The sequence below is a fragment of the Eurytemora carolleeae genome, unplaced genomic scaffold (assembly GCF_000591075.1).
Source record: "Eurytemora carolleeae unplaced genomic scaffold, Eaff_2.0 scaffold429, whole genome shotgun sequence".
Classification (NCBI taxonomy): domain Eukaryota; kingdom Metazoa; phylum Arthropoda; class Copepoda; order Calanoida; family Temoridae; genus Eurytemora; species Eurytemora carolleeae.
This window is the reverse complement of record NW_019396398.1, coordinates 170,275-197,536: the sequence shown is the minus strand read 5'-3', so window position 1 is coordinate 197,536 and position 27,262 is coordinate 170,275. Positions and strand designations below refer to the sequence as shown.

Genomic DNA, 27,262 nt, shown 5'->3' with positions numbered 1-27,262 from the left:
CTTTTCGACAGATAGTCTCACGAATAGGAAAATAGATCGTAAGAATCTTTTCATTATAAATTTGTAAACCCTGTAATAATTATTTATCATTATTCATTTCGTTATTTTTTTTAGGAAATAAAGAGTTTTCTGCATTATCGATTTTGATTCGTGGATTATACCTTGTCTATCTGTTCATCGTCAGAATCTTGTTCCTTTGCGACAACAAATGTTTATCTAATATGGGGGGTAAGACTAAATCAAACCTAATTATTTTAACATGATTCAATTTATTTGAAAATAAATGAACTGTAAACGTAATTCTCAGTGATCCTTCATGCAAAGATGACAACGTCAGATTAAAGTGCTATTAAAAGCTTTGTCTGATCAAGCATGAATTAGATATCAATGTTCATAATTTCAAACACTGATTATTTTAAATTACGACTTCTCTAAAAAGAGCGACTTGGGCATTTTAACTACAAGAAAATAAATCGGAAATATCAGGATTAAAACTCTCAAACCTCGAAAAACTACATTATTGATCGGATACAGGTTTCAAGGAACCTTTTTAAATACGGCATTGCCATCTTTCTTATGGAGGATTACTTGAATTTACGCACACAGTCCCTTTCACCTGTAAAGGTTATTGTAGATAGTAGCAGCAACAACAGGAAGCTTAGCGATCAGGTCCATAGAGTCTTCGAAGGTTGTCTCCCAGTACTTGCTCTTGTGTACTCCTTGGGAGTAAGCCTAGTAGATAGATATATAGATATTAGATAGGTAGATAGGTAGATAATAGTGGAATAATTTGGTAAATTTCGTTATTTTGGAGCTGGAAACTTTTAAATGGTTGAAATCCAGCTTTAATCTCGATATCAACCATTTAAAATTTCCCAGCTCTGTTTGCCAAGAGTTCGGCTCGGTACTTCGATAAACCCTTTATCCTTACATTGGCAAACTTGGATTCTGAGTTAAGAGCTGCAACTGCGGCCACCAGCTGGGACATTGGGTGAAGGTGGGAGGGGAAGTTGTTCAGCATTGTCACAACATGGGAGGGAAGCTCAGCTCTACTAGCCCAGTCCTCAGACAAACTCTTAACCTTAAACATTTACGATTATTATTGGTCAGGGGAGAACATTGTTTAAGATGGGGAAATAAAATGAAAATTTGGACAACAATATGTTCCATCTAATTATTCCCCTTTTACAGAGAAAAATCCCCCAAATTAACAAAAATGATATGAGCTTGTTCAGAACGTCCTACTAAACCATTAAAAACATTCACGTTGCAAAGATTTTAATCAAGGAAAATGATAAGACGAAGCTTAGGTTAAAAAGGTAAGTCTGATCTTCTCTATAATGAACTTTGAGAATTTCTGAATTGGGATATTAAAAATAACACCATTAAAATTTCTAAAAAAAACTGAAGGAAAAAAATAAAGTATTCGGGGGTGTGCATTGTATAATTTTAAGAATTAATAAATAGAAAAAATTGGACATATAAGTTCTAGCTTTTTTATACTTTGAACCCAAATATTACCCCCCCCCCCCCGAATTCAGCGAATAAAACTCAAAAAAAAGTTTAAGAAAATATTCAATTCACCCCTGGAAGTATTTAACAAACCTGCTCAGCAGTGGGAATCTCTCCGGTCACCAGCAGCCAAAATAGTCCTTCAGGGAGGGGCTCACCACCTCCAGGGGCCTGAGCAATCAATCAATAAATCAATTATCAATCAATATCAAGGAATCAATTAATAACAATAAAATCAGTCAAAACTACTTCTTGATCTCAATTAATCTCAACCCAATCCAGTACATCCTGAAGTTATACTTAGAAGACTAAGATTCCAGGGACGCGCTCCTCTTTGCTGTAGTATATTTAGTTTCTTTAAGTACCTTCATCTCCAACCATTATCTTTCGGAAAAAACTGCGATATTTCATGGACTTTATAACATCCAACTTTTTTAAAGCAAAATTTTTTATTTTGACCGGCCATAATCCTTCTGTTCGGTCCTATGAGGTTTAAATAACACACAAACCAATAATATAAATAGATTAATTAATGATTACCCTAGGGAGAAGCTCCTGGCACTCCGGGATAGTGTATCCTCTAAATCTGATTCCCTCATCAGCATCCAGGACTGAGGTTTCAGTTACCAGTCCCTTCATTCCTCTCATTCCTCCGTACATCATATCTACAGTGATCTCTCCAACCTGAAAAGTTTACATTCAAATACAGAACAAAACAGGATTTAAATAAAAACCTTGAAAAAAGGTCAACTTATGAGTGTAAATAGTTAAAGATAGAACTAGTTTAGTACAAGGGTTTATCTAACATTGTATGGCACGAGTCTTATGCCATTATTATTATTATTGCAGACAACCCATCATTCAATGTAAAAAAGTTCGACGCTCCTCGCCACTTTATTGTAGATTTCAGACCTGAAACTAAATATTATTTCTGAATTTGTATACCTTGGTGTTCCCGTGTTCCTTCCTGAAGGCCTTGACCTCCTCCTGTACTTGAGGAATCTTCTCCGCCAAGGCGGAGCGAAGATCCGCCGCATTGCTGGCGGCGCACACCTGGTTCACCAACAGCTTCTGCTGCCTGAAAGACATATTGTTACAGTGATAGACTATAGACCTTTTATAAATTTGGAATTCAAAAATTATTTCGATGAAAATGAAAAATTAGATGGGTAAAAAGATTTTTTTTCTCGAGAAAATACAAATATAAAAACTCCTGCATTGTATATATCAGGGTAACCACAAAGAATGAGACTTCAGAGACGACTGTACAAATTTTATCCAGCCTTTATTCTTGGATCCTTATGGCTTTTCTTTCTGTGCCAGATAATTCAATAAACCATCAAATTTGGCTAAAAAGGCAGAAACCCATATTATTTCTTTAGAGTGCTATATTTACGGACTATCAGGTCGTCATTAGAGTCTCATTCTTCGTGGTTAAACCTTTATGGATCATTAGTTTCCCCTTCCCAACACTAAATAATCTGATAATTACCTATTAAATGTTTTTAAGTTTTTCATTTGAATGCATACAAATGCATACAAATAAATTCTATCTCTCTTAAGAATTTCCCAAGATGCAAAATAAAGTAAATAATCCAAAGCTTGCAATTCTGTAGTAAATGGTCTCATTTTTTTTGGTTGTCTCAATATTTACAAAATCTACGAAACCTTGGCATAATAAAACCTGTGAACCCTTCAAATAAAAACATCTGCTAACCCTTGGCCTAACGATATCTGCTAACCCTTGGCATAACGATATCTGCGAACCCTTTGCCTAACGATATCTGCTAACCCTTGACATAACGATATCTGCTAATCCTTGGCATAACGATATCTGCGAACCCTTTGCCTAACGATATCTGCTAACCCTTGACATAACGATATCTGCTAACCCTTGACTTAACAATATCTGCGAGCCCTTGGCATAACGATATCTGCTAATCCTTGACATAACGATATCTGCTAACCCTTGGCTTAACGATATCTGCTAACCCTTGACTTAACAATATCTGCGACCCCTTGGCATAACGATATCTGCTAACCCTTGACATACCGATGTCTGCGAACCCTAAACATAACGATATCTGCTTACCCTTGACTTAACAATATCTGCGAGCCCTTGGCATAACGATATCTGCTAACCCTTGACATACAGATGTCTGCGAACACTAAGCATAACGATATCTGCTTACCCTTGACTTAATAATATCTGCGAGCCCTTGGCATAACGATATCTGCTAACCCTTGACATACAGATGTCTACGAACCCTAAGCATAACGATATCTGCTTACTCTTGACTTAACAATATCTGCGAGCCCTTGGCATAACGATGTCTGCTAACCCTTGGCATAACGATATCTGCTAACCCTTGACATAACGATATCTGCTAACCCTTGACATAACGATATCTGCTAACCCTTGACATAACGATATCTGCTAACCCTTGGCATAACGATATCTGCGAACCCTAAGCATAATGATATCTGCTAACCCTTGACATAACGATATCTGCTAACCCTTGGCATTACGATATCTGCTAACCCTTGACATAACGATATCTGCTAACCCTAAGTATAACGATATCTGCTAACCCTAAGCATAATGATATCTGCTAACCCTTGACATAAAAATCTAAGAACCTAAGGCAAACAAAATAAATACCTGGGAAGGGCTTTCAAGCAAACTTGTCTGACTAGAGCCATTTTCTCTCTGAAAATAAAAATATAAATTATTTACAAATTAAAATATCGAAAAATAAACATTTAACATTAATAATGGATATCGCCTATGGATGAGCTATTACTAAAGAAGTATATTAACAATCTTAGAAAATGGAGTTCATCGTAAAACTGATTTTTTCTTCGATTTTGTTCTTTTTAGAATACACGTAATTGAATAAAGAGGTTTTGTTGACATTGGACAAATTCATCATGAAAAGACGACTTCATTAATGGGCGTGACCACAGCCCGAGTACTCCTCCTGTCCCGCCCCGTTGACACCGTGAACATCCTGTGAGCGTGGTTTAGCTTTGTACCAACCCAGCCTTCCAGAACCATGCTGGGAGTTCCATAATTCTAAACACAATTATTTTAAAACTATGATCGGCATAGTTTTATATTCTAGGCTTTCAGACTGCTTCGCATCCATTTTCTATTTTAACTTTTTATTTGTTTCTTATCTTGGAGCATTTTCTCATCGTAAATTGAAATAACAATAACAAAAAATTTCGCGGAATAATTTTCCTTGTCTTTAGGAGTAGAGGAAAGAAGCATACTGTATGCAGGGGGGGGGGGGAGGGGAAAGTAATAAAAATACAACTTAATTTTGGGACCCCCCTCTCCCAAAAAACCCTAATTATAACGAATTAATAATCTTTTTTGCGGGTTTTTTAAATTATGAATGAAATCATACAGTACGATTTGGTTTAGCAAGACAAAACCAGGAACAACTACAAGAGAAAGCTGTACACGATAACAGATTTAGCATGGTTGTTTCCGACATAAGTTTACCCTGTTCATGATCTGATTTGATCATAATCCAACTCCGGTCACACTCGATCCATCAATCAATTAATCGTGTTTGATCTAAGGATTGATATTCTACCCGAAGGACTTTACCTTCATTGTTTGTCTTCAACATATTGCTGACTATCCCAAAGTTCTAAATGGAAAAGAAGAAAAAATCAAAATAACAAAAATCAAAAAGGTTCAAAACAGAAGCAAACTAATGTCTGAGAATTTTAAGCTGATAAGTTGTTATTAAGAGTTAAAATCTTAGTTCTTAAAGTTCTCAGATTATATTTTAAGCTGATTAGTTGTTATTAAGAGTTGAAATCTTAGTTCTTAAAGTTCTCAGATTATATTTTAAGCTGATTAGTTGTTATTAAGAGTTAAAATCTTAGTTCTTAAAGTTCTCAGATTATATTTTAAGCTGATTAGTTGTCATTAAGAGTTGAAATCTTAGTTCTTAAAGTTCTCAGATTATATTTTAAGCTGATTAGTTGTTATTAAGAGTTAAAATCCTAGTTCTTAAAGTTCTCAGATTATATTTTAAGCTGATTAGTTGTTATTAAGAGTTGAAATCTTAGTTCTTAAAGTTCTCAGATTATATTTTAAGCTGATTAGTTGTTATTAAGAGTTGAAATCGTAGTTCTTAAAGTTCTCAGATTAAAAAAACCAAAATGGTGCTTTTATCAATTAATGTAAAAAGAAGAAAAAGCCACAGTTTGTTCAAAATATTGTGATCAATGATTCAATGGCTTAGTCTTATTTAATTATTTACAGTATAGTTATGCTATTAAATAGTAAACACATTTTTAAGCAATTGAAGTAATTTTAGTCCAACTAATCCTTAAACATTGTTCAGTTGTCTTTAAAAAGAACAAAACCTTTTACATATCCTAGTGCAACCTGTCTTAACAAGTTTTAATTTTCAGACAAATCGAAGAGATATCAGGGGCGTAGGAATTTGTCCTGGGGAAGGCTCAGCACCCATTGGGGCCTGAAACCCCCCTGGAAACCAATTTACTGATATTACGCCTCTGCATATATTTCCACTGTTTTAAAATGGACGTGATCTACAGTATACGGGTATTCTTGTGAATCGGTTAGGACACTCACCTGCATATTTGGAACCTGGAATCTCCAGAAGCTGTTGATGAGTTCCACGTTCGGTTACTCTACCCTTCTCTAGTACTAGGATCTCGTCACAGTTAACTACAGTGGACAGTCTAGACAATTATTAACGGGTTAGTTTTTATTCTATCACCTTCACAGTTAAAAAATATAATACACTATTAACAACTTCACCTTAAAACTGTTGCTCTGAAAGTCGGCCATTTTTATTTTTGCATTTTAGCGGATTTTTCTATTCTACTTGGCACATTTCAAAAAAATTGTTTTCAATTTTGATGCTCTATTTGGGGTTATTTGACATTTATTGGATCAGACAAGCAGAGTATATATATAAATAAATAGAATTAACTTAAATATACTAGTCATAATTTCAAGTGACCCTCCATATAAAGCGGGGCCTATCCGGTGTTTAAAGATACCCGTGAAACCTTTACATGATCAATAATGGGGAAGATAATCCTTACATGGTTTTCCTGCAGCAGAAATGCGCATGTCGCTCTCGGATAAAACCCACGATTAAAAAATAATCAGTTTTTAAAATGATTAACATTGATATCTAATTCATTCTTGACCAAACAAAGGTTTTAAAAGTACCGTTGTAAATCTGACATGCCTCTTCAGATGAAAGGTCACTAGTAATTACGCCTACAAACCCTTTAAGAGGGTTTTCGATCCTTTTTTGGTATAAACTTTTACAGTAATATAACGTTTTCTGTAGAGGAATGTGTTAGTAGTACCTAGTTAAACAGTTAAATCTAAGAAATTGAGAGGAATTACAGTTTTGCACGTTTGAAAAATCTCAACTTTTGGTTGAGCTTTTCATTAATCTTGACCGGGCAAAAACTTCTCTTAGAAAAATGGGCTTTAACCGTTTTTGTTTAAACGAATGTGTATTAAAACTTAATACATACCTGTGTGCTATACAAATGCTTGTTCTACCCTTGGTGGCTTGACCCAGCGCTTTCATGATGCTATTCTCAGTTATACTGTCCAGACTGGAGGTTGCTTCATCAAATACAAGAATAGGAGAGTCCTAAATATAAGATAATATATAACAATAAGTAATATTATGCATATATAAATATATTAATAAATACTACTAATAATAATATATACCTTTATATTTATTATAAATATATAATAATCAATAATTTTTGATTTGACAACACCAGTTCAACCATGTTTACTAACTGAAAAGGAGTATATCTGATACATTTTGCATTAATAAACTAAGAAAAAATTAGACTTGCTGAAAATTATATTTATTATATGTGAGCAAAAAATTAGCCTATTCTTGTGTTTTATGAGGCTACCTTTATATATATTTACATCGATAAATAAAAAGAAGTATTCTCTATTAATTTGTCTGTTTGTATGTCCAGTCATAACTCAACAACTATTGGATTAATTAGCCTCATTTTGATTGGGAAATTAGGTACGAAAGACATTAATAGCGAAAGTTAAGTTTCCAGGAAAAGCTGGGATCCCAGGCTAGGGGGAAAAATATTTTGTGGTAGCATCATCAAATACAATAATTGGAAAATTCTAGGATTCCATATTATTGACAAATTTAATATATTAGTAACAAAACATGACAAATTCATTTTAACAACGAATTATTCTTGACAATAACAATAATAAAATTGATTTGAAAACTTTCTGATTGTTATCTCATGCATTTTTATTTTATTTTAGAAACCAATTACTCTTAACGATGACAATAACTTATTTGATCTGAATAGAAATGAAAAAGGTAACTGTGGGTTAATATTAGATCAAACTGAGAATTGGAGAGATAACTTATCATATTTATTTGAGTGAATGTTTATAGGGAACCCCTTAATATCTTATGGGCTTTGAAATTGGTTTTCACAAAAGAGGGGCAATCCCAATTCACAAATCCCAATTCACAAAATCTCTTATCTGATTAATAATACGAAGAGGATTTTATAACTTAAAAAAGGGTTTAATACTGATAATTTCTCAATTATTTCTGAACCACAGAGATGTTCAACTTTTCAATTCACTTTCGTACACAAACCACAAATTAAGATTATCAGTTTTCAATAAACAAAGATTAAGATTTATAAATGCTTACTTTAAGAATAGCTCTAGCTATTGCTACCCTCTGCTTCTCTCCTCCTGACAGTTTTAATCCTCGTTCACCAACCTAAACGTTGAAATTATTTGAGAAATTAATTTTACGAATATTAAGAAAAATGAGAAAAGTAAGTTTAAATAGAAAAAGTAAAATTAAAAAATAAGTTTTAAATGTATTAGATTAAAATCTTGATTTTTGCAACGAGATTAAAACAGTTCAGGTCATTTGTCTTTTAATTCAATTAAAAATACCATAAAAGCATGAAGAAGTAATGATTACAGAAAAAAGAATCTGAAAAAAAACATAAAAAACGACTTTCTTAAATTACTTGATGTTAATAATTATTTTAAAATTTAATATTATCTGGGAACATAGCGAGCATTTAAAGTATTCTAATATCAATATATGTAATTTCTTGGATCATAGTTAAAAGAAAAACATGAAACATTAAAGGGGATGTAAGCGTAATCTTAAGTAACACTCCATGCAAAGATTGCAAAGCTTGATTCACAATGATACCTTTGAAACCTTTATCTGATCAATAATGTAAATTAAAAGATATTCTAGATCTAAAAGTTTTCTAATTCTGATAATTGCACAATGCATAATTTCCTGCGAGAGAAATGCGCAAGTCACTTTTAGTTTTAAGAAACCACAATTAAAAACGATAAGGTTTTAAAATTATAAACATTCATTAAAACTTATCAGACAACACTTCAACGGGTACCGTGGAGGGTCACTTAAAATTATGCTTACAGTCCCTTAAGACTGTTATGTAGACTATATGTGACAGTGTATCACTATAGTTTCAGTAGAAGTAAATATTTCCATTTACTGTTATAGCGCCGATATAAGGATTTATCTCTAATTGGATAATGCGCTAGATAGAAAGATAGATGTTACCGCCAATCAATTTCTATTGGTTCAGAATAGACAACAAGCACATGACTGAAACCTGATTGGATGAGGCGCTAATGGACTCGGCCTACTAGAGTGGTAGCATGATATAACACCTGGGTTTATGATACCATGTTTCCAGATTGTAAGTTCTGTGTGGCTAATGATTTATGTCAATTTTAAACTCTTGATCTTGATATCCAATATGGGCACTTTTAAATTTGAAGATCAATGTTGGATCTCTTGGATAGATAGATAAAATTTATTGCTAAAATACATGTATCTGTGTACAGAACGAGAAATTGATGATTATATTAACAGTACAAGTATAAAGCAATTAGGTGGAAAATAGCTTTTGGCTGTTTTGATTATTTTTTCCACCTAATTTCAATAAAGATAACAAAACATTTCAAGTAAATAGATTTAAGGAGAAATATTAGAGATCAGGGTGCGATTTTATCTTATGCAAAATAAATTATTCATAAATTAGAATAACTAGAGTTTAAAGTAATTTTCTGACATGAACACAACAAATATCAAAGCATATTATTTTCTATCCCTGCAGGGTATGACTACTATGGGTTATCGAAGTGGAATTAAATTAACCCGTAAGTCTCCATCTCAAAATTTACAACACTTCTAATTTTGCATAAAGATTCATAAACTAACTTTTTGAATTTTGAAGAAAAAAAATGGAAACTTTAAGAAACGAATTTTTAGATTTTTAAAGCCTATATTCCCTCAGGGTTCCAGAAAAAATTGTCAGCCTATTTGGTAAAGCCGTTTGGCCAGCTATAGCTAACATATGATTACATATACACACAAATACAGACATATGAGCGAAGAGCTTTATTATATAGATAAAAATATAACCTGCGTATCATATCCATTAGGCCAGCTAAGAATAGATTGATGTAGTTCTGCCATTTTAGCAGCTCTAAACAAACACTTTATTCATCATCTTATGAAATTAAGGTCTTGGGACATTTTAAAGAAACACATTTCAGAAATTGTCCTGACTTTGAAATATTACTGTCTAAGAAATAGTAAATTGAAAAGACATTTCATAGATAACAAAATGATAAGATAGGACATTTCAATTTCACAGATAAGAAATTTCAAAGAAATGTCCTGTCTGTATAATAATCTGTGACCCTGTATGCAAAAAGTGACAATGCCCGATTTACAATGATACCCTTAAAAGTATTGTCTGATAAATTTTGAAATAGATATCCACGTCTGTTTAATTTTTATATTTGTGGTTTCCCTGCAGAAGTGACTTGCAAATTTCTTTCGTTTAGGAAACAGTTGAGAAATTAACAAAAAACACCTTGAGAAAAACGACTATATCTTCCACATTTTTGATCTGAATAACGTTTCAAGGGTTCTTTGATCAGATTAACGTTTCAAGGGTACTTTGATCAGATTAACGTTTTAAGGGTACTTTGTTCAGATTAACGTTTCAAGGGTACTTTGATCAGATTAATGTTACAAGGGTACTTTGATCAGATTAACGTTTCAAGGGTATTTTGTTAAGATTAACGTTTCAAGGGTACTTTGATCAGATTAATGTTACAAGGGTACTTTGTTCTGATTAATTTTACAAGGGTACTTTGATCAGATTAATGTTACAAGGGTACTTTGTTCAGATTAATGTTACAAGGGTTCTTTGTTCAGATTAATGTTATAAGGGTACTTTGATCAGATTAATGTTACAAGGGTACTTTGATCAGATTATCGTTTCAAGGGTACTTTGATCAGATTAATGTTACAAGGGTACTTTGTTCTGATTAATGTTTCAAGGGTACTTTGTTCAGATTAACGTTTCAAGGGTACTTTGATCTGATTAATGTTACAAGGGTACTTTGTTCAGAATTATGTTACAAGGGTACTTTGATCAGATTAATATTACAAGGGTACTTTGTTCAGACTTATGTTACAAGGGTACTTTGTTTAGATTAACGTTTCAAGGAAACTTTGTTCAGATTAACATCTCAAGGGTACTTTGATCAGATTTATGTTACAAGGGTACTTTGTTCTGATTAATGTTACAAGGGTACTTTGATCAGATTAATATTACAAGGGTACTTTGTTCAGATTAATGTTACAAGGGTACTTTGATCAGATTAATGTTACAAGGGTACTTTTTTCAGATTATCGTTTCAAGGGTACTTTGATCAGATTAATGTTACAAGGGTACTTTGTTCTAATTAATGTTTCAAGGGTACTTTGTTCAGATTAACGTTTCAAGGGTACTTTGATCTGATTAATGTTACAAGGGTACTTTGTTCAGATTAACGTCTCAAGGGTACTTTGTTCAGATTAACGTCTCAAGGGTACTTTGTTCAGATTAACGTTTCAAGGGTACTTTGGTCAGAAAAATGTTACAAGGGTACTTTGGTCAGAAAAATGTTACAAGAGTACTTAATGATTAATGTTACAAGGGAACTTTATTCATAATTATGTTACAAGAAAACTTTGATCAGATTAATGTTTTTACGGGTACAATAGTAAATATGGAATTTTCATTTTTGCACGGCGTGTCACTTCAAATTATGTCCCTAAATAATTGTTTATACTTACTTGAACACATCTGTTTCAGGAGCTGCTAGGTTCCCGTAGGCAATATTATGTTTGATACTGTTATGGAAAAGAACTGAATCCTAAACAAAAAATTTAGACATTAATTAGTTAAAAATCTTGGACCGGATGTAAATTTTCTTTTCACAAATGAATTAGACTAAATTACTTTTGGCATGCTAGAGTCGTTTTTGATGAATTTTACGAAAAATTTACAGTTAATTGGATCACTTAAGGATCAAAGACAAATTCTAAAAATTAAATACAAGAAGGTAGGACTGTGAATACCTGAGGCACTATTGCGATATTTTTTCTAAGGGATTCCAACTCAACACTGCTCACTGATTTACCAGCCACCTATTCAATAAACACAAGGCTTACTTTAAACTCAATATTTAACATCGTACTTAAATATTTTTTTTTGTGGTGGGGAATGTGAGTGTTACATCTAATAATTCTATCATTTTGTATCTGAATTCTGAATAAAATCCCTGATTGTTAAAATGATTTGATGCAAGAATTAATAACTAAAACAAATGTCAATCTGTAAGCTAAATACTTCTCAAAATATCCCTTGCTTTTATACAAGTTGAAAAGGGGAACTTAACATTCATTTTCAAAACCTGATACCTTAGCAACCTAGTGTCGTCGACCTTTAATTTTTCAAACTATGAATTTTGCTTGATGAAATAGTAAAAGTTAGAAACAAAGGTTTACATCCGCACAGTGCAAAGATATAGGGATTATTCCAATAACGGTTAGTAATCATTGATCAGTCTAAACTTACTTTAATATCTCCCGAAGTGGGTTCAAACATTCTGTATAATAATCGAATTATCGTCGATTTCCCGGATCCGGATCCTTAACATATTAAACAGAGGTTCAAATTTCAATTATTATGTAATAAAGTCTCAAAGATTAATTACAGAATATATATTCCCTTGATTTTTTAAATTACAATATTAAATTAAATACTGTCTAGCTTATGAAAAAAAATTATTCTTTAACAATAATAAATAAATACCTCGTAGACCGAATTTTAAGATATAGAGCTGAGTCGCTTAATTACCTACCGCCGGTTCAAATCTTAAACCACTGTTTCAAATACTGCTATTAGAATTCTTTTTAATGTACCTAGAGATACGCATAGGTACTTGATTGAAAGTATTTCACAATGTTTACATGTAAAAACTATGTTAGCTAGCAGATGTGTGTCTTTCTATGAGACTATTGAAGCAAGTTCTAAGCTTTGCATTAGATTTCTTTCTAATTTATGTAAAAATTACCTCAACACAATTCTTGGCAGAAATTTATTTTGTATTGCAAATGATTGTTCTGTAAATCCTTCGGATCTTAGTAAAATGTTAGTTAAGAAACAAATGAAATATTTTGATGTCCCATTGGAACATGAATGGAAAGTTCCGGTTTTACAAGAACTTTTAAATACAAGAATGAATAATTTATATGTTAAAGGATTCGATGATTACGTAATAACTGAAATGATAAATATGTTATGTAGTGAGTAAAAATCAATGTTTTCTATTTGTGCATAATTTTGCATATTTTTTCTCTTTTCTTTTTGAAACCTGTATTTTCAAAAAAAAATTTATTTAAACAAATTTAAACTACACCATTTATATATGTATTAATATCTTTGTGTGTGAATAAATCTTTATAATAAATTTTTTTTTAAATTCATGAGGATTTGAATTGGTGATTCTGGATTTAACCCGGCAGTAGGTAGTTCAGCGACCTCTCCAATTAATTTAATTCGAGAACGATTGTTTAAAATGACCCACCTCCGACGATAGCGTAATTTTTGCCGGGAGGAACTGTGAATGAAAGCTGGTTTAATATTTTCTGTCCATGAAGATATTCAAAAGTTACATTCTCAAAACTTATTGCAGCATTCTCAGCCGTCACTGAAACAAAGAGAAACTAAAATATGTAAAAAGAGGAGATGAATATTTTTAGCACTGCTTTCACGAGTTTAATTATTTTGGTAATTTTTTCACTAAAATAACTACTTTGTGAAGAAACACATCTCACAAACGCGAGTTTTTTTTTAAATTCTTGCTTACCATTTGTGGGTTTAATAAAAGATATTTACAGGGGGTGTACAACGTACATTTTTTCATAAATCATTCATTAGGAGAACAAAAAAAAATGAAAATTTGGCATCAAAACCCATCTGTTTTCATTTTTTTGTTTAATACTTTTGAGTCAAAAATTAATTGATTTTTCCTAAAAATTCATTTATTTTCCCCAATTTATTTAGCGAATAAAACCCAAAAAATCATTTAGAGGAAAAATGATTTTCAAAGGGGGGAGGGGGTGGAGAAGGGGAGAATACAAATTATTTTTCGAGAAAAATACAACCCTGGTTTTGTTTCAATGCAAGATATTTTGGACTTGTATAAGGCATTAAAAAATTTGCGTAAAAGAAATAAAACATTCTGACAATGCGTATTAGAGAGTTAGGGCTAAGAGATAATCCAATATGATATGAAACGCTCTGTAGGTAAACTTTAGTGTTCAGTTGTTGGTAAACACTAGACTTGTGTCATTAACCAACTAAAAGTAATTTTCCGACCTAATGCGTTTTTTACCAGGGCTAGGAATGAATTTCTACGGAATAAAGATTAATTTTTTTATTATTATCATTATTATTATTATTACTAACCGTAAAGAGGTGGAGCTGAATCTGGATTCTTGATTTTAGGATCAACTGTCATCAGTTGGAACATAACCTTAATAAGTTTAGGATACAAACAAAGTGTGGTCGCAAGAAAACGGCAAATATTAGAACCCAGTCCACCCTTTGTTTGTTGTTAAACACAGGGTGGCCAAAACTTTTTTGAACAAATCCGTACAAAAATCCGTACATTTTAAGAAGAAATCCGTACAATCCGTACAATTTTTTTTAAAAATCCGTACAATTTTTTTTAAAAATCCGTACAATCCGTACATTTTTTTAAACCAATCCGTACATTTTTTTAAAAATCCGTACATTTTTTTAAAAATCTGTACAATCAGTACAATTTTCGAAAAAAATCCCATTTAAAAAAAACACACATTAAAATTCAATTTATCATTCATTGTCTCAATCCGTACAATTTTAGGGTTAAAAAAAAACAATCCGTACAATCCGTACATTTTGGCCACCCTGTAAACACAAAGCTTCATAAATAATAAATATGTCTACCTGCAATTGCATGTCTATGAGTGCCTACATGCATATCTAGGAATGTCTACCTGCAATGGCATGTCTATGAGTGCCTACCTGCATGTCTATGATTGCCTACCCGCATATCTATGAGTACCTACCTGCATGTCTATGAATTTCTACCTGCAATGGCATGTCTATGATTGCCTACCTACATGTCTTTGAATTGAATACCTACCCGAATGTCTATGAATGTCTACCTGCAATGGCATGTCTTTGAATACCTACCCACATGTCTATGAATACCTACCCGCATGTCTATGAGCGCCTACCTGCATGTCTATGAGTCCCTACCTGCATGTCAATGAGTGCCTTCCTGCATGTCTATGAGTGCCTACCTGCATGTCTATGAGTGCCTACCTGCATGTCTATGAGTGCCTACCTGCATGTCTATGAGTGCCTTCCTGCATGCATATGAGTGCCTACCTGCATGTCTATGAGTGCCTACCTACATGTCTATGAGTGCCTACCTGCATGTCTATGAGTGCCTAACTGCATGTCTATGAGTGCTTACCTGCATATCTATGAGTGCCTACCTGCATGTCTATGAGTGCCTACCTGCATGTCTATGAGTGCCTACCTGCATGTCTATGAGTGCCTACCTGCATATCTATGAGTGCCTACCTGCATATCTATGAGTGCCTACCTGCATATCTATGAGTGCCTACCTGCATGTCTATGAGTGCCTGCCTAATCTCTCTATAAACTGAACCCAGGAATCCCAAGGGAACTGATAACTGGAACAATAATCCATTCACCATTACAAGATCTCCAACTATACAACAAAGTTCTTTATTTATCTTAACTGCGTTTAACTAATATATATTTTATAAAATTTGTACAAAAAAGTAACACAGATGTTTTANCCCCCTTCTAATAGGAAATATAGAACATTTAGGATTCGTCACTGCCAAACTCACGTTTTTTTGGATTTATGACGAGGAATAAAATTGTAAACCCATTCAAATCTTAAAGAGCTGGTTTTGTATTCTTCGGAAAAAGGGAGAAAAAGGACCGTGTCCAAACTTCATGAAAATAAGAGGTCGCTGAACTGCCTACCGTCGGTTCAAATCTATCCTGAATCTTAAAATCTCAGTCAAGGGTTTAAATTTGAACCGACAGTAGGTAATTCAGCGACGTCACTCAAATTCATTAAATTCGGTCCGTGATAAAATATTTATATTGCCTTTTCCCTCCAAAATTATATAATTCTCTGAGATGTAATTTCTTAATATAAAAATATTAAAATATTAAGAACTGTTTCCCTGTCATTGTTCCATTCGTAATTTCTCTAGCAGTCATCACCATTATAGCTGACAGGGCGGCACTAAATCAGATCTTTTAAATAACATTTTATCTTTGTGAAGAAACAATCTCAAGAACTGACGAGGGTCAACCCAGACCGAAATATATTTTCAATAAATGTGGAACTAACATCTACTTTTTTTCTCTACAGAGGTTTGGTCCATCACCATCACCGAATTTTAAGCATTTTATCAATAGATGAAATATTCATTCTGATGGTTTTTGAAGATTTAGGGCGGAAAATGGAAACTAGGCAGCTGGAAAATGGAAACTTGGCAGCTGGAAAATGGCAAATATTTCCTTCCTGTATATTTTCCATCAAAATCATTTATTTCGTGCAGAAAATTTATTAACATTCATCAATTATAAAGACATTCATAATAACTCAGAAGTTATACTAAAGGTTTTAGCTTTAAAACAAGAATGTGTTTTTTTTTAATGCTTTGTTAAATATTTTTTTCCTTAGGTCCGCAAATTTTTACGACCCATTCTGATAATATCTTACCTAAATATTGCGTTCTGACCAAAGTTAAGAGCAGCTAAACTTGTGCTAGTTTTCAATGATGCAGTCTCATATTTCTGTAGGGATTTATCATACTGCTTAGCTTCGTAATCCTATATAATATTTACTCGTATTTCTGTAGGGATTTATCATACTGCTTAGCTTCATAATCCTATATAATAACGTTTACTCGTATTTCTGATGGGATTTATCATACTGCTTAGCTTCGTAATCCTATATTATAACATTTACTTGTATTTCTGGAGGGATTTATCATACTGCTTAGCTTCGTAATCCTATGTAATAATATTTACTCATATTTCTGGAGGGATTTATCATACTGCTTAGCTTCATCCTATATTATAACATTTACTTGTATTTCTGGAGGGATTTATCATACTGCTTAGCTTCGTAATCCTATGTAATAATATTTACTCATATTTCTGGAGGGATTTATCATACTGCTTAGCTTCATAATCCTATATAATAACATTTACTCGTATTTCTGGAACTTCTTCTGGGATTTATCATATTTCTGTATCATACTTCTGAAGTGATTTATCATATTTCTGAGGGAATTTTTCATATATTTCAGTAGGGATTTATCATATTTCTGAAGGGATTTATTATTTTTTTTAGGGATTTATCTATTTCTGTAGGGATTAACCATATTTCTAAGGATTAACCACATGTCAAGTGATTATTTATATTTCTATACGGATTTATCATATTGCTGTAGGGATTTATCATATTTCTGTAGGGATTTATCATATTTCTGTAGGGATTTAACATATTTCTGTAGGGATTTATCATATTTTGTCAGGATTTATCATATTTCTGTAGGGATTTATCATATTTTGTCAGGATTTATCTTATTTCTGTAGGGATTTATCATATTTCTGTAGGGATTTATCATTTTTCTGTAGGGATTTATAGGGATTAACCATATTTCTAGGGATTGACCATATTTCTAGGGATTGACCATATTTCTAGGGATTAACCATATTTTAAGTGATTAATTATATTTCTCTCCGGATTTATCATATTTCTGTAGGGATTACTGATTTGTCATATTTCTAGAGTGAGTTAACATATTCGTCATAACTATTCTTATTTTCATTTTCTTATCATTAAGGTAAAAGACGAAAATATCCCACCCCCCACCACCACTATCTGCCTTTGCTTCATAACCCTTCATATTTAAATTCACCTCCCTGCTATAATGATGTAATTCTTATCTTCTGTATATTTTATGCAAATTATGTCTAGTATTAGTATCAAAGGTAGTGTTAGCGAAAAATGAAAGGGCTAACGACGAATCCAATTCGACGTTGATCTTTAATAATCTTCCGAACTATCTGTTGCGTCTGTAAGGAGAAAATGGTTAAACACGACTTAAACCGAAGAGCTTAGCGTCGATACAATTTCATGCAGTTGAAATATTTAAATCGTAAATAATTTAAATTCAAACAATCCTTTCAGATATTATAACCTTTTATCGAATTTGATTCGATGTATTCATATAAAATAGATATTTCATAATATTTGTATCTAAACGATGAGTTTTTGGTCGCTAAATGTAGCTAGATTTATCTCCCACATGGAACCCCCTGAAGTATATATGAATATGAAACAAATTAAGAACATTTTTAAAAATGAACTTTTTACGAATGAATCGAATTGAATTCGATAATTTTAGGTTGTAATACCTGAATGAATTAAAATAAACAAAGTACTAAGAAGTGACGAAATTGATAAAGCTTTATCAATTTACAAAAATACCGCAAAAAAATGAAAAAATTTAAGTAAACACAGGGAAGGGGGAAAAAGGGGATAATATGATATTTTTACCTCATTGTTGAAGTATTTTACAGTTTCATAATTGATTAAACTATCCACTGCCTTGTTTCCAGCCTCATTATCTGCCTTAATACAAGTCATATTTATCAGTGCTTCGGATACACATATGTATTCTCAAGGTAATGGGGATAAGGGTTGGAGTACATACAATTTACTGTGACATATTTGAACTGCTTAGAAACTGGTTTCAGCTAGATTAGCCAAAACGAATTGAACATAAAAAAGACAAGTTTTTTTTAATATTTTAGATAAACATATCTAACTTTAGAAACCAAAATAATTAACAAAAAGTAGGGGGAGGGGGTGATTTTCATGAAAATATAAACCCCTCAATTAGCAATTGCTCAATTTCCTGAATTTATAATATGACACCTGGTAAATAAAGAACAAAACATATCTTTTACTTTACTTCTAGTCTCGCAGGAATCAGGAAGCAAACTATTTTTTTTTCATAAACATTGTTGACAAGTACATACCTTGTTCATATGTACTCTAAACTTGGTTCTCCACTGTGTAATAGCTAGTGTAAATACTGTGTAGGTAGCGACAGTACCAAATGCAACGGCAGCGTACTGCGGACCACAGCTGTACGCCTTAAATATTAACAAGGTTAACAAAGAACAAAAAGAACTTGACAGAGAAGTTGGGTACAAAATATGTTGTACAAACAAAAACAATGTTGTGTTGTCTTAATAACAGCAACTTTAAAAAAAACTTTTAAATTTTGAGAGGATTTTTATCCCGCATTTTGACTCGCAATTCCATAATCTCGGGTATAAAAGGTTTCTTATTTGTTCCGCGGCAAATAAGTAACATGTTATTTCATTTCATATTTCGCGGATTATCATAAAAAAATTCGCACATTTTTCAATCAGATTGAATTGAATAAATCTAAATGTCCAACTACCTTGTGTTATAATTTGGGAGAAAGTGTTTCTAGTTGTGATTATTTTTTTTTTTTTTTTTGTTTCCGGTCAAAATACACGTTTTTAAACGAAGCAAAAAAGTAAAAATCCCTGAAAAAAACATGTTGTCCTTCCTGCATAATAACACAAGGCAGTTGCATTAATAGATAAATTTCCTTAAATCAGGTTGAAAAAGTACAAAGATGAGATACAATCATAAAATTAAGTATGAGGTGAGTGATCACTTCCTTTCATAAATAAAAAGTTGACAGCTTGAAAATAGAACCGTGTTTTAGAATATATACTCGTAGTATTATAAAATACAAAAAAAGTTTTAGCAGATATGCAATGAATTTTTTTATAAAATTTTCTTAAACGGATTTTTTATATAAATACCCTTAAAAGTTTACTAACCAGAATACCACAGACCATTGATAGTTCTAGAAAGGTTGGAACAATATTGAAGAGCATTGCAGACAAAACAAAACTTATTCCCCGAGAGCCTCGATCTATCGTCTTAGACAATGCACCTGTCTGTCGGTTCAGATGAAAGGCTAAAATATAAAAAATATTAGTGAGCAGTGACATAAAATATAGTTTGCCCCTAGATTCTATTGCTTTAATCTTCTCTTAATAAAGTAAACTGATTTGACAAATCGGAAATAGTGAACCACTTCTGCATTTCCCTTAGGATTTATATTAAACCAATCCAATTCATACCTTCCTTCCATCAATGAGAAACGGTCTTAGGAAGATAATAACAAAAACATACCCAAAACAAGACACATGTGTTTGTTGTAATTCCAATAAATCTACCATGAATTTTTTTTAAAAACATTTATCTTAAGTCTATGTTGTTGAGACGACAAAACACATTTTGGGCAACTTTCCTAAGTAAATAAAAACTATGCTTACCCAAATCCAGATTATGGAGATGACGAAATACATTCAGAGCAATCTTTCTAATTGAATGTTGAGCGACGCGAGCGAATACTGCATTTCTCAGCTCACTGAACCCCAGAGCTCCAGCTCGGGCCATACCATATCCTATCACAGGAGGTTCATCAATCATCTACATTTGATACAGTGAGAAGAAAGCTCTTGAATAATACATGTTGACTCATGTTATGACTTCAATAATTCAATTAACATGAGACGCAGCAGTTGTGTAGTTTAGACAGATCCATATCACTTAATGAGTGATTTAACAAGTTACTACAGTAAAACTATTTGAATAGAAACGATATCATGTACACATTAATGAGTAATGTCGTCTGGTTCTCACTGTACATAATAATTATAAAAATACATAAAAACATAATTGATTGAAAACTGTGAGGTACTTGATGAACAAAATTATTTGGTACGATTATTTTTACAAAACATTTTTAAAAGCTTCTCACAATAAAATTTAAAAACTCCTCTTGGAATAAATATGGTGCCGATTTTATTTTGTCAATTCAGGAACTAGTGTAATAAAAGTATTTGAAGGACAAATATAATATTTGTAATATCTGCAAGGGAACCCGACATGGAACCCCCAGACCGCCCTCAGGGTGCAGTGCATCAAATATACTGGGTCCCCTCAGCTGTTAGTGGCTACTTTGTATCGAGGGGGAGGGTATCCATAATTACTGGAGTGAACAATTTTGAGAATTTTGAATTAAGTTCGGAAAATGATAAATTAGACATCAATAGGAAAATTTTTTCATCCTTTTCGATACCTTACCTCCAAAACTTCATTTATTAACCCCTTAAATCATCAATTTTTGAGAAAACCCTAAAAAAATTTTTTTGGGGAAAAATGATTTTTTAAGAGGGGGGAAATGATTCCCCGAGGAAAAATTTGTCAAGTATTAAAGACAGGAATCCATATACCAGGCTGTAGATACGGCTTGGCTACCGCCACTCGGGCATAACAGTATCATAGCACATGTCATGCTAACTCTGTGATCTACGCACCCCAAAATGGGGCTCTGGGTTGCAGGGAGGGGTGGTTACCTGGTCAATGGTCATAATAGATAGATAGATATAATTCCATCCAATACGATCCCAAATGATGATTGATTGATAGTAGGGGCAGAAATTAACCATGTTGTTTTTGTAAATAATTGGAAGTATGATATCATGTTGTAGAAAACATTCCATACTGGAGAATGTATACAGCAAGAGAATGTTATTTTTTGCTATACATCATTATTTATCTCTTCTATTAATTACTGATATTTACACTTTTTAACCCCCTCAATGCAGTACACATTTCTCAATTGTAGAACACGTACACAAAAACCTTGACAAAGTTTACAGCGACACAGAAAGTTTATTTTTATGCCCCTAACTGCACTTAAACACCAATCAGAAATGGAATTATATGGACCCCTGATTAAAAACTGTTTGATGAACTTACCTATTAATGTTGCTGAAACTAGAGTAACGACTGCAGCATCAGGGGTATCTAAAAATAATAATATAAAATGATTTCCTTTTTCAGTTTTTGGTAATTTGTAAATTCATGAACAATAAAACAATAAAAAAATGTAAAAAAAACTCTANCCCCCCCTCACTGAGCTATAGTTACCTAGGTTTAAAGTGTTGGCAGTATTAAGGGTATCTATGGCATGCTTGAATATAAACGGAACTGATGTGTTCAAAACCTAAATAGCATAATATTAATGGTTGATATAAATAAAATATATTAGAGATAAGGCTGCAAACATCTTAAATATCTTAAATATTAAAAGCATAAAACTTATTTGCAACCTTTCATAATATTAACTGTTCCAACTTGAAATAGTCTCGGATTTCACCAGAATTATTACATTTTTTTCCTCATAAGATTATCATAGTATTCTTACATTGGTAGAGACTAGAAGGGGGATCGCAACTTTAAGTCTTATTGTTTTAACATTGGCAGTGATTAGTAATGAGAATTCAACTATAATTCTTATTATTCTAACCTTCGCAGTGAATAGTAGGGAGAATGCAACTTTAAGTCTTATTATTCTAATCTTGGCAAGGACTAGCAGGGTGCAAGCAATTTTATATGTTATTATTCTAATCTTGGCAGTGATTAGTAGGGAAAATGCAACTTTAAGTTTTATTATTTTAACCCTGGCCGTGGCTAGTAGGGAGAATGCAACTTTAAGTTTTATTATTTTAACCCTGGCCGTGGCTAGTAGGGTGAATGCAACTTTTAATGTTATTATTCTAACCTTGGCAGTGACCAGTAGGGAGAGTGCAGCAACAACTCTTGTTTTTACTTCAGGATTATCTCTTGGCCAGATATATTCTCCCATAGTCTAAACTTTAGATTTCAGGTTGTCTTTTTTGGTTGTCTTTTTCAATACGTAAGTAGTAAGAGTAATGTGTATATTTATATATAAATCGCAAAAAAATCATTTATTTGCTTTCGCTGTTTTTTTATGCAATTCATGGATTAGATAATAAAAATGTGCTCATTGCATTGCATTCCGATGTTCTGGTTTAAAGGGGAGGGTTAGTTTGACAAATTTGACTACAGTTGGGGGTTCTGTCTTCATTTTTTTGAGGAATCTGAGTAAAATTTTGCATATGAACATCATTTGTGATTCTTTTAAGACATATAAAAAATTAGAAAAAAATATTTTCCCCTCCCTTTTCCCCACTTTTTTAATGTTTTTTTAAAGCTTTTTCACCAAAAACTCTAATTCAAATACCAGTTAGATGATTTAAACATCTACCTGTTAGTCAAACATCTCATTACTAACATCAGAAAGAAGTTTAAAGGGCTTACATCAGATCATCCCTTCTTTATCATATTTTCACACTTTGTTAACAGTTTTCATATTTTCTAGATTCGTGGATTCAGTTATGAAAAAAAAAATTTGCCCACCTGCCTAAATTAAATTTTATTTTTGTTAAACGNGGATATTTAATCAGTCAATCAAGCCATTATTTAAGCAATCGCTCAATCAAGCATCCAAGCTTTATTTAATATTTCCCTTTACTTAGCACCATTTAACGGAACTTCCCAAATGTATTCAAATTGGTCAAACTCACCCTCACCTTTTGCCATTTAAATCCAGATCTCTGAATCCGCATATTTTAGCGGATCCAAATGCGGATTTAATGGATCCAGATTCCAAGCAATGGTTTTTTAGATTTATACATTTCAATTTCATCAATTTACTTTGTTTGGTTCCTTTAAAGGTTTAATATTTTTTATCCTTTTCAGTTTTGCACATTGATGTACGCACTATGCATCACATGTTTAGGTATTATTGAATTTTGAGATATTATATTTACATTTGTATTTATCTTACCTTCAGCATATCCTTTCCTGTCACCTCCTTGTCCTTTTTTAACCCAGTTTCGTCCCTGGCCAAACCTAGAGAGGAGAAATAAGGAAATCTTTTATTTTACTATAATCTACGGATTCAGATTTTGTCAATTACCTCGGCAATATTTGATTGACTTTAGAATGTCCAAGGAGGAGATATTTTCAACATTTTTGACCCAATAATTGGATTTAGTTTTTTTTTTGGAACACTTTGAAGTCGTCTTCTATTCGCCTTTTTGAAAATTTCTTAAAGGGACCGTTTACTTACTTGGGAAATTTAAGGGTAAACCAAATAATCTGTTAGATATTCATTGGTATTATTCTTACTTTTCAAAGACAGCTGTGGCCGGAGAAATAGCCGATTTTTCGTTCTGAATTCCAGCGCGAAGGAACGATACCTTTGCATTTACACTATTTGATGCTTTTGTCATAGTCATGGGATTTAAAAAAATTTTCAAAAATTAAATTTAACTTAAGTATAATTAATTATAAACATTAATTATTTTAAAATTGTCTATTTTCAAAATATGACGTATTTCAAACATTTGACGTATTGATAAGTTTTCCCTACTTCCCCAAGAATCCCAGAGTTTGAGTCTAGGAACCGGGTTGAAGGAGAGAAAAAGGTTGTTTTTGTATAAACATGTTAAATCTTGTTTGAACATAAAAAACATTGATTTCTTCTTAATTATAATATCAAAAGTTTTCATATTTTTTTTATATAATGGTGACATATGACGTCATTGAAATATAAAAATTTTAGATTTTATTGGACTGCTGTTACTGAAAAATCGTTACAATAATGTCTTTGCAAAGGTATCATACATATGCGCTGGAATTCTAAGCAATAAATCGACTATTTCTCTTTGAAAAGTAAGACTAATACCAATTAATAACTACTAGGCTATTTAATTCACCATGAAATTACCCAATTAAATGAAAGGTCCCTTAATAAGACGAGATTTTGAATTTCGAATGTATAACCCTTTTTAAAGTCCTACTCCTATAGTTAACAGTTCGTAAATGGCATTGCATATTTTGTTGGAAATTCATGTTTTATTCTTTTCTTACTAAAACTGTATATTTTAAAAATTCAGTTTTGGTACAGGGTTACGGAAAAATGATGTTTGCTTATATTAATGATTCACTAACTCATTTAATAATCTATTATGACTACATTTAAGACAGAAGACTTAATTTAAAATATGACAATCCCTGGGATCATCATATATTAGGACGGCATTATAAGCTCATATATGTTTTGTGGGTAACCCTGTATAAGAAATGAGCAAAGTTTAAAGAACAATTCATAATCTGGATCCGCATCAAAATAAAATTGATCCTAAGCTATGGTGTTTTCTACCCCAGAATAAAAATGACACCATGTGGCAATTATATATGTTTATTTTTTACCCGCAACATAATTTTTAATATTTAGGAGAGAAAAAAATTCACATTCGTAGAAAAAGAAGAAAAACGAAAAAAATTGGAAGAAAAAATCTGATATTTTTTGGCCTTTGTCACCCCATGGCTCAGTGTCCACAAAAAATTTCAGCACATTCGGTCCAGTCGTTTTGCCGGCTATAGGGAATATATATATGAATGTCTTATTTTAAACAAAAACTGTTTGTAACAACTATTGGGGGAAAAACCTTGATATTTTAAAAAATAATCAGAAGAGTTCTCTTGTAGTGGAAATTACATCACTCTCAACGCTTGCAAACATGAACCAGTCAGAGGCGTATTCAGGGGGGCTATGGAAAATAAGCCCCCCCCCTCATGGACCAGTGAAATCTATTGATTTCGGGGGGTTTTCAGGCCCCACCGGGTGCTGAGCCCCCCTGGAAAGAAAAAAAAATTAAGCCCCCCCCTGGACAATTCCTGAATACGCCCCTGGAACCAGTAGCTAATGTTGTTAATTGTTTGGGTCGTTTTGTAAAAGCATTGTAAAACTGCCAAACTTTTAAAAATGTCAAAGTTAAAGTTAGACTTAGAAATATTTTTATCCTTAACAATAGAGAAAAAGATCCGAAATCAATCGTAATAAGTTGATAACATGGTCGTTATAGGTTCATCTTTTGCACCAGACTCAAAAGGCATCGTGAAAAACAGGCAAATGATAATAAACAATTTTGAAAACAATTTCCTTTCTCAAACTATATCAAATTATGACCCTAAAAGAAAATACAGCAGGAGTGTAATTTATCTCGAAAATTATTCCCTCCCCCCACCTTCAGAAAATAATTTTTCCCGAGAGTTAAAATGCTTTATAGAATTTCTATTGCTAAATTGGGAAAAATCATTTATTTTTGAGTAAAAAGTATCAAAAGAATGAAAAAATACTGTTGTTTATGTCCCCGGGGTGGTAATTCTGAAAAATATGTCACCCCTGTATTATGTGCAAAAAACGAACCAAAATCATCATAATGTATATCCCTACCTGAAGCCCCTGGATGAAAGCATGTTCGGACAGGTAGAAGTACAGGATTAAATCTGAAATCTTTAGAACTCATCCCGTACTTTCCTAAATAATGGGACTGTAGACGTAATTATTGAACATCCATAATAATAGGGGCCATGTCCGATTAGCAAATGTACCCTAACTAATGAGGAAGCTATTAGTATCATATGCTCGCTTCATTGTATCGCTGTATTACTTATTTACATAGAGCCCACTGCACTGAATTGAAACTTGCTACAGCCCAATTTTTTAAGCATGCTACTCTAGGTACAAATATAGGTTGTATTGATCTATCTACACTGATCTGGTAGAGTGTAACCATAGTATGACTAAGGTTCTACCTATGGTACACAACTAAGCAATTGGGCGTAGATGAATTTATTTTGACATTTACCTGATGCTCTAATATTTGAGAGAAGAAATTGGGAGGATTTCAATGTGGAAGAATACCTCATCCTAGAACAAGTAAATTTGAAGATTAAAATTTAAAATTTGACCATTTATGGGCACAGCTCTGTAGCTCCGACCAGGCCAGTAAACCAAGAACATGGGGGGCCAAGAGCTGTGGTTTTAATCAGGCTGGGGGACCGAGCACCGCTCCACAGAGTTTCGACCAGACCCTTGGCAGATCAGATGGATGTCCAATCAAATTGGAGCAAAAATGCAAGTATTGTTGTGAGGGGGTCCTTATAAATAACGAAATCTTAAACAGAAAATCATTCTCTAAGAAACTACCCAGACATAAACTCTTGTTACTTGTTACTTAAATCAGTTCTCACCCAATTCTAGAAGACCACGGAACGGTCCAACACCGAGAACTTAGCCGAAGAACGAACATTTTATCTGCACACGTTCTTTATAGTTTTATGTTAATGATACAAATAGAGTAATCAAATTAAACATGATTTTTACTGGATTCCAGTCGCGGATTTCAGCGATTTGATTTCTTTCAAACATGG

General features: G+C 32.6%; 2 protein-coding genes across 7 annotated transcripts in view; both read right to left on the bottom strand.

Moving 5' to 3' along the window:
• Nucleotides 1-4,282, bottom strand: part of LOC111702435 (probable citrate synthase 2, mitochondrial) — a 10,958-nt gene extending 6,676 nt beyond the window's left edge. For all 4 annotated transcript variants that reach the window (XM_023474115.1, XM_023474114.1, XM_023474116.1 and 1 more), the window contains exons 1-6: nucleotides 4,175-4,282; nucleotides 2,458-2,590; nucleotides 2,053-2,196; nucleotides 1,606-1,683; nucleotides 932-1,081; nucleotides 617-732 (exon numbers count right to left, since the gene is read on the bottom strand). In XM_023474115.1, the coding sequence (XP_023329883.1) occupies nucleotides 617-732; nucleotides 932-1,081; nucleotides 1,606-1,683; nucleotides 2,053-2,196; nucleotides 2,458-2,590; nucleotides 4,175-4,215 (662 nt within the window). In that variant the 5' untranslated portion in view covers nucleotides 4,216-4,282. The remainder of the gene's footprint in view (nucleotides 1-616; nucleotides 733-931; nucleotides 1,082-1,605; nucleotides 1,684-2,052; nucleotides 2,197-2,457; nucleotides 2,591-4,174) is intronic.
• LOC111702434 (ATP-binding cassette sub-family B member 7, mitochondrial) lies at nucleotides 4,224-27,262 on the bottom strand. Of its 3 annotated transcripts, XM_023474112.1 has the most exons (25): nucleotides 27,083-27,262; nucleotides 26,698-26,759; nucleotides 26,283-26,366; nucleotides 23,826-23,890; nucleotides 22,737-22,823; nucleotides 22,103-22,178; nucleotides 21,932-21,979; nucleotides 20,440-20,571; nucleotides 19,939-20,078; nucleotides 19,096-19,212; nucleotides 18,611-18,685; nucleotides 16,763-16,872; nucleotides 16,218-16,279; nucleotides 15,621-15,727; nucleotides 14,410-14,476; nucleotides 13,526-13,648; nucleotides 12,514-12,587; nucleotides 12,015-12,083; nucleotides 11,730-11,809; nucleotides 10,020-10,083; nucleotides 8,247-8,318; nucleotides 7,060-7,181; nucleotides 6,134-6,243; nucleotides 5,132-5,174; nucleotides 4,498-4,588 (listed from the first exon to the last, which is right to left on the bottom strand). In XM_023474112.1, the coding sequence occupies exons 1-24, from the start codon at nucleotides 27,139-27,141 to the stop codon at nucleotides 5,134-5,136; spliced, it is 2,046 nt and encodes a 681-aa protein (XP_023329880.1). In that variant the 5' UTR covers nucleotides 27,142-27,262; the 3' UTR covers nucleotides 4,498-4,588; nucleotides 5,132-5,133. The 3 variants fall into 3 exon arrangements, with proteins under 3 accessions (XP_023329879.1, XP_023329881.1, XP_023329880.1); XM_023474111.1 differs by lacking the exon at nucleotides 5,132-5,174 and having other exon boundaries at nucleotides 4,224-4,588; XM_023474113.1 differs by lacking the exons at nucleotides 5,132-5,174; nucleotides 26,698-26,759; nucleotides 27,083-27,262 and having other exon boundaries at nucleotides 4,224-4,588; nucleotides 22,737-22,828; nucleotides 26,283-26,310.

What these genes read in the sequence shown, in the direction of transcription:
- LOC111702434 (XM_023474111.1), bottom strand. Translation starts at nt 27,141, where the DNA reads ATGTTCGTTCTTCGGCTAAGTTCTCGGTGTTGGACCGTTCCGTGGTCT. An exon ending in AGTTTCAGCAACATTAATAG is followed by an intron (nt 20,572 to 21,931) that starts GTAAGTTCATCA and finishes CTCCTGTGATAG; the next exon opens with GATATGGTATGGCCCGAGCT. An exon ending in CAATGGTCTGTGGTATTCTG is followed by an intron (nt 19,213 to 19,938) that starts GTTAGTAAACTT and finishes TTAATATTTAAG; the next exon opens with GCGTACAGCTGTGGTCCGCA.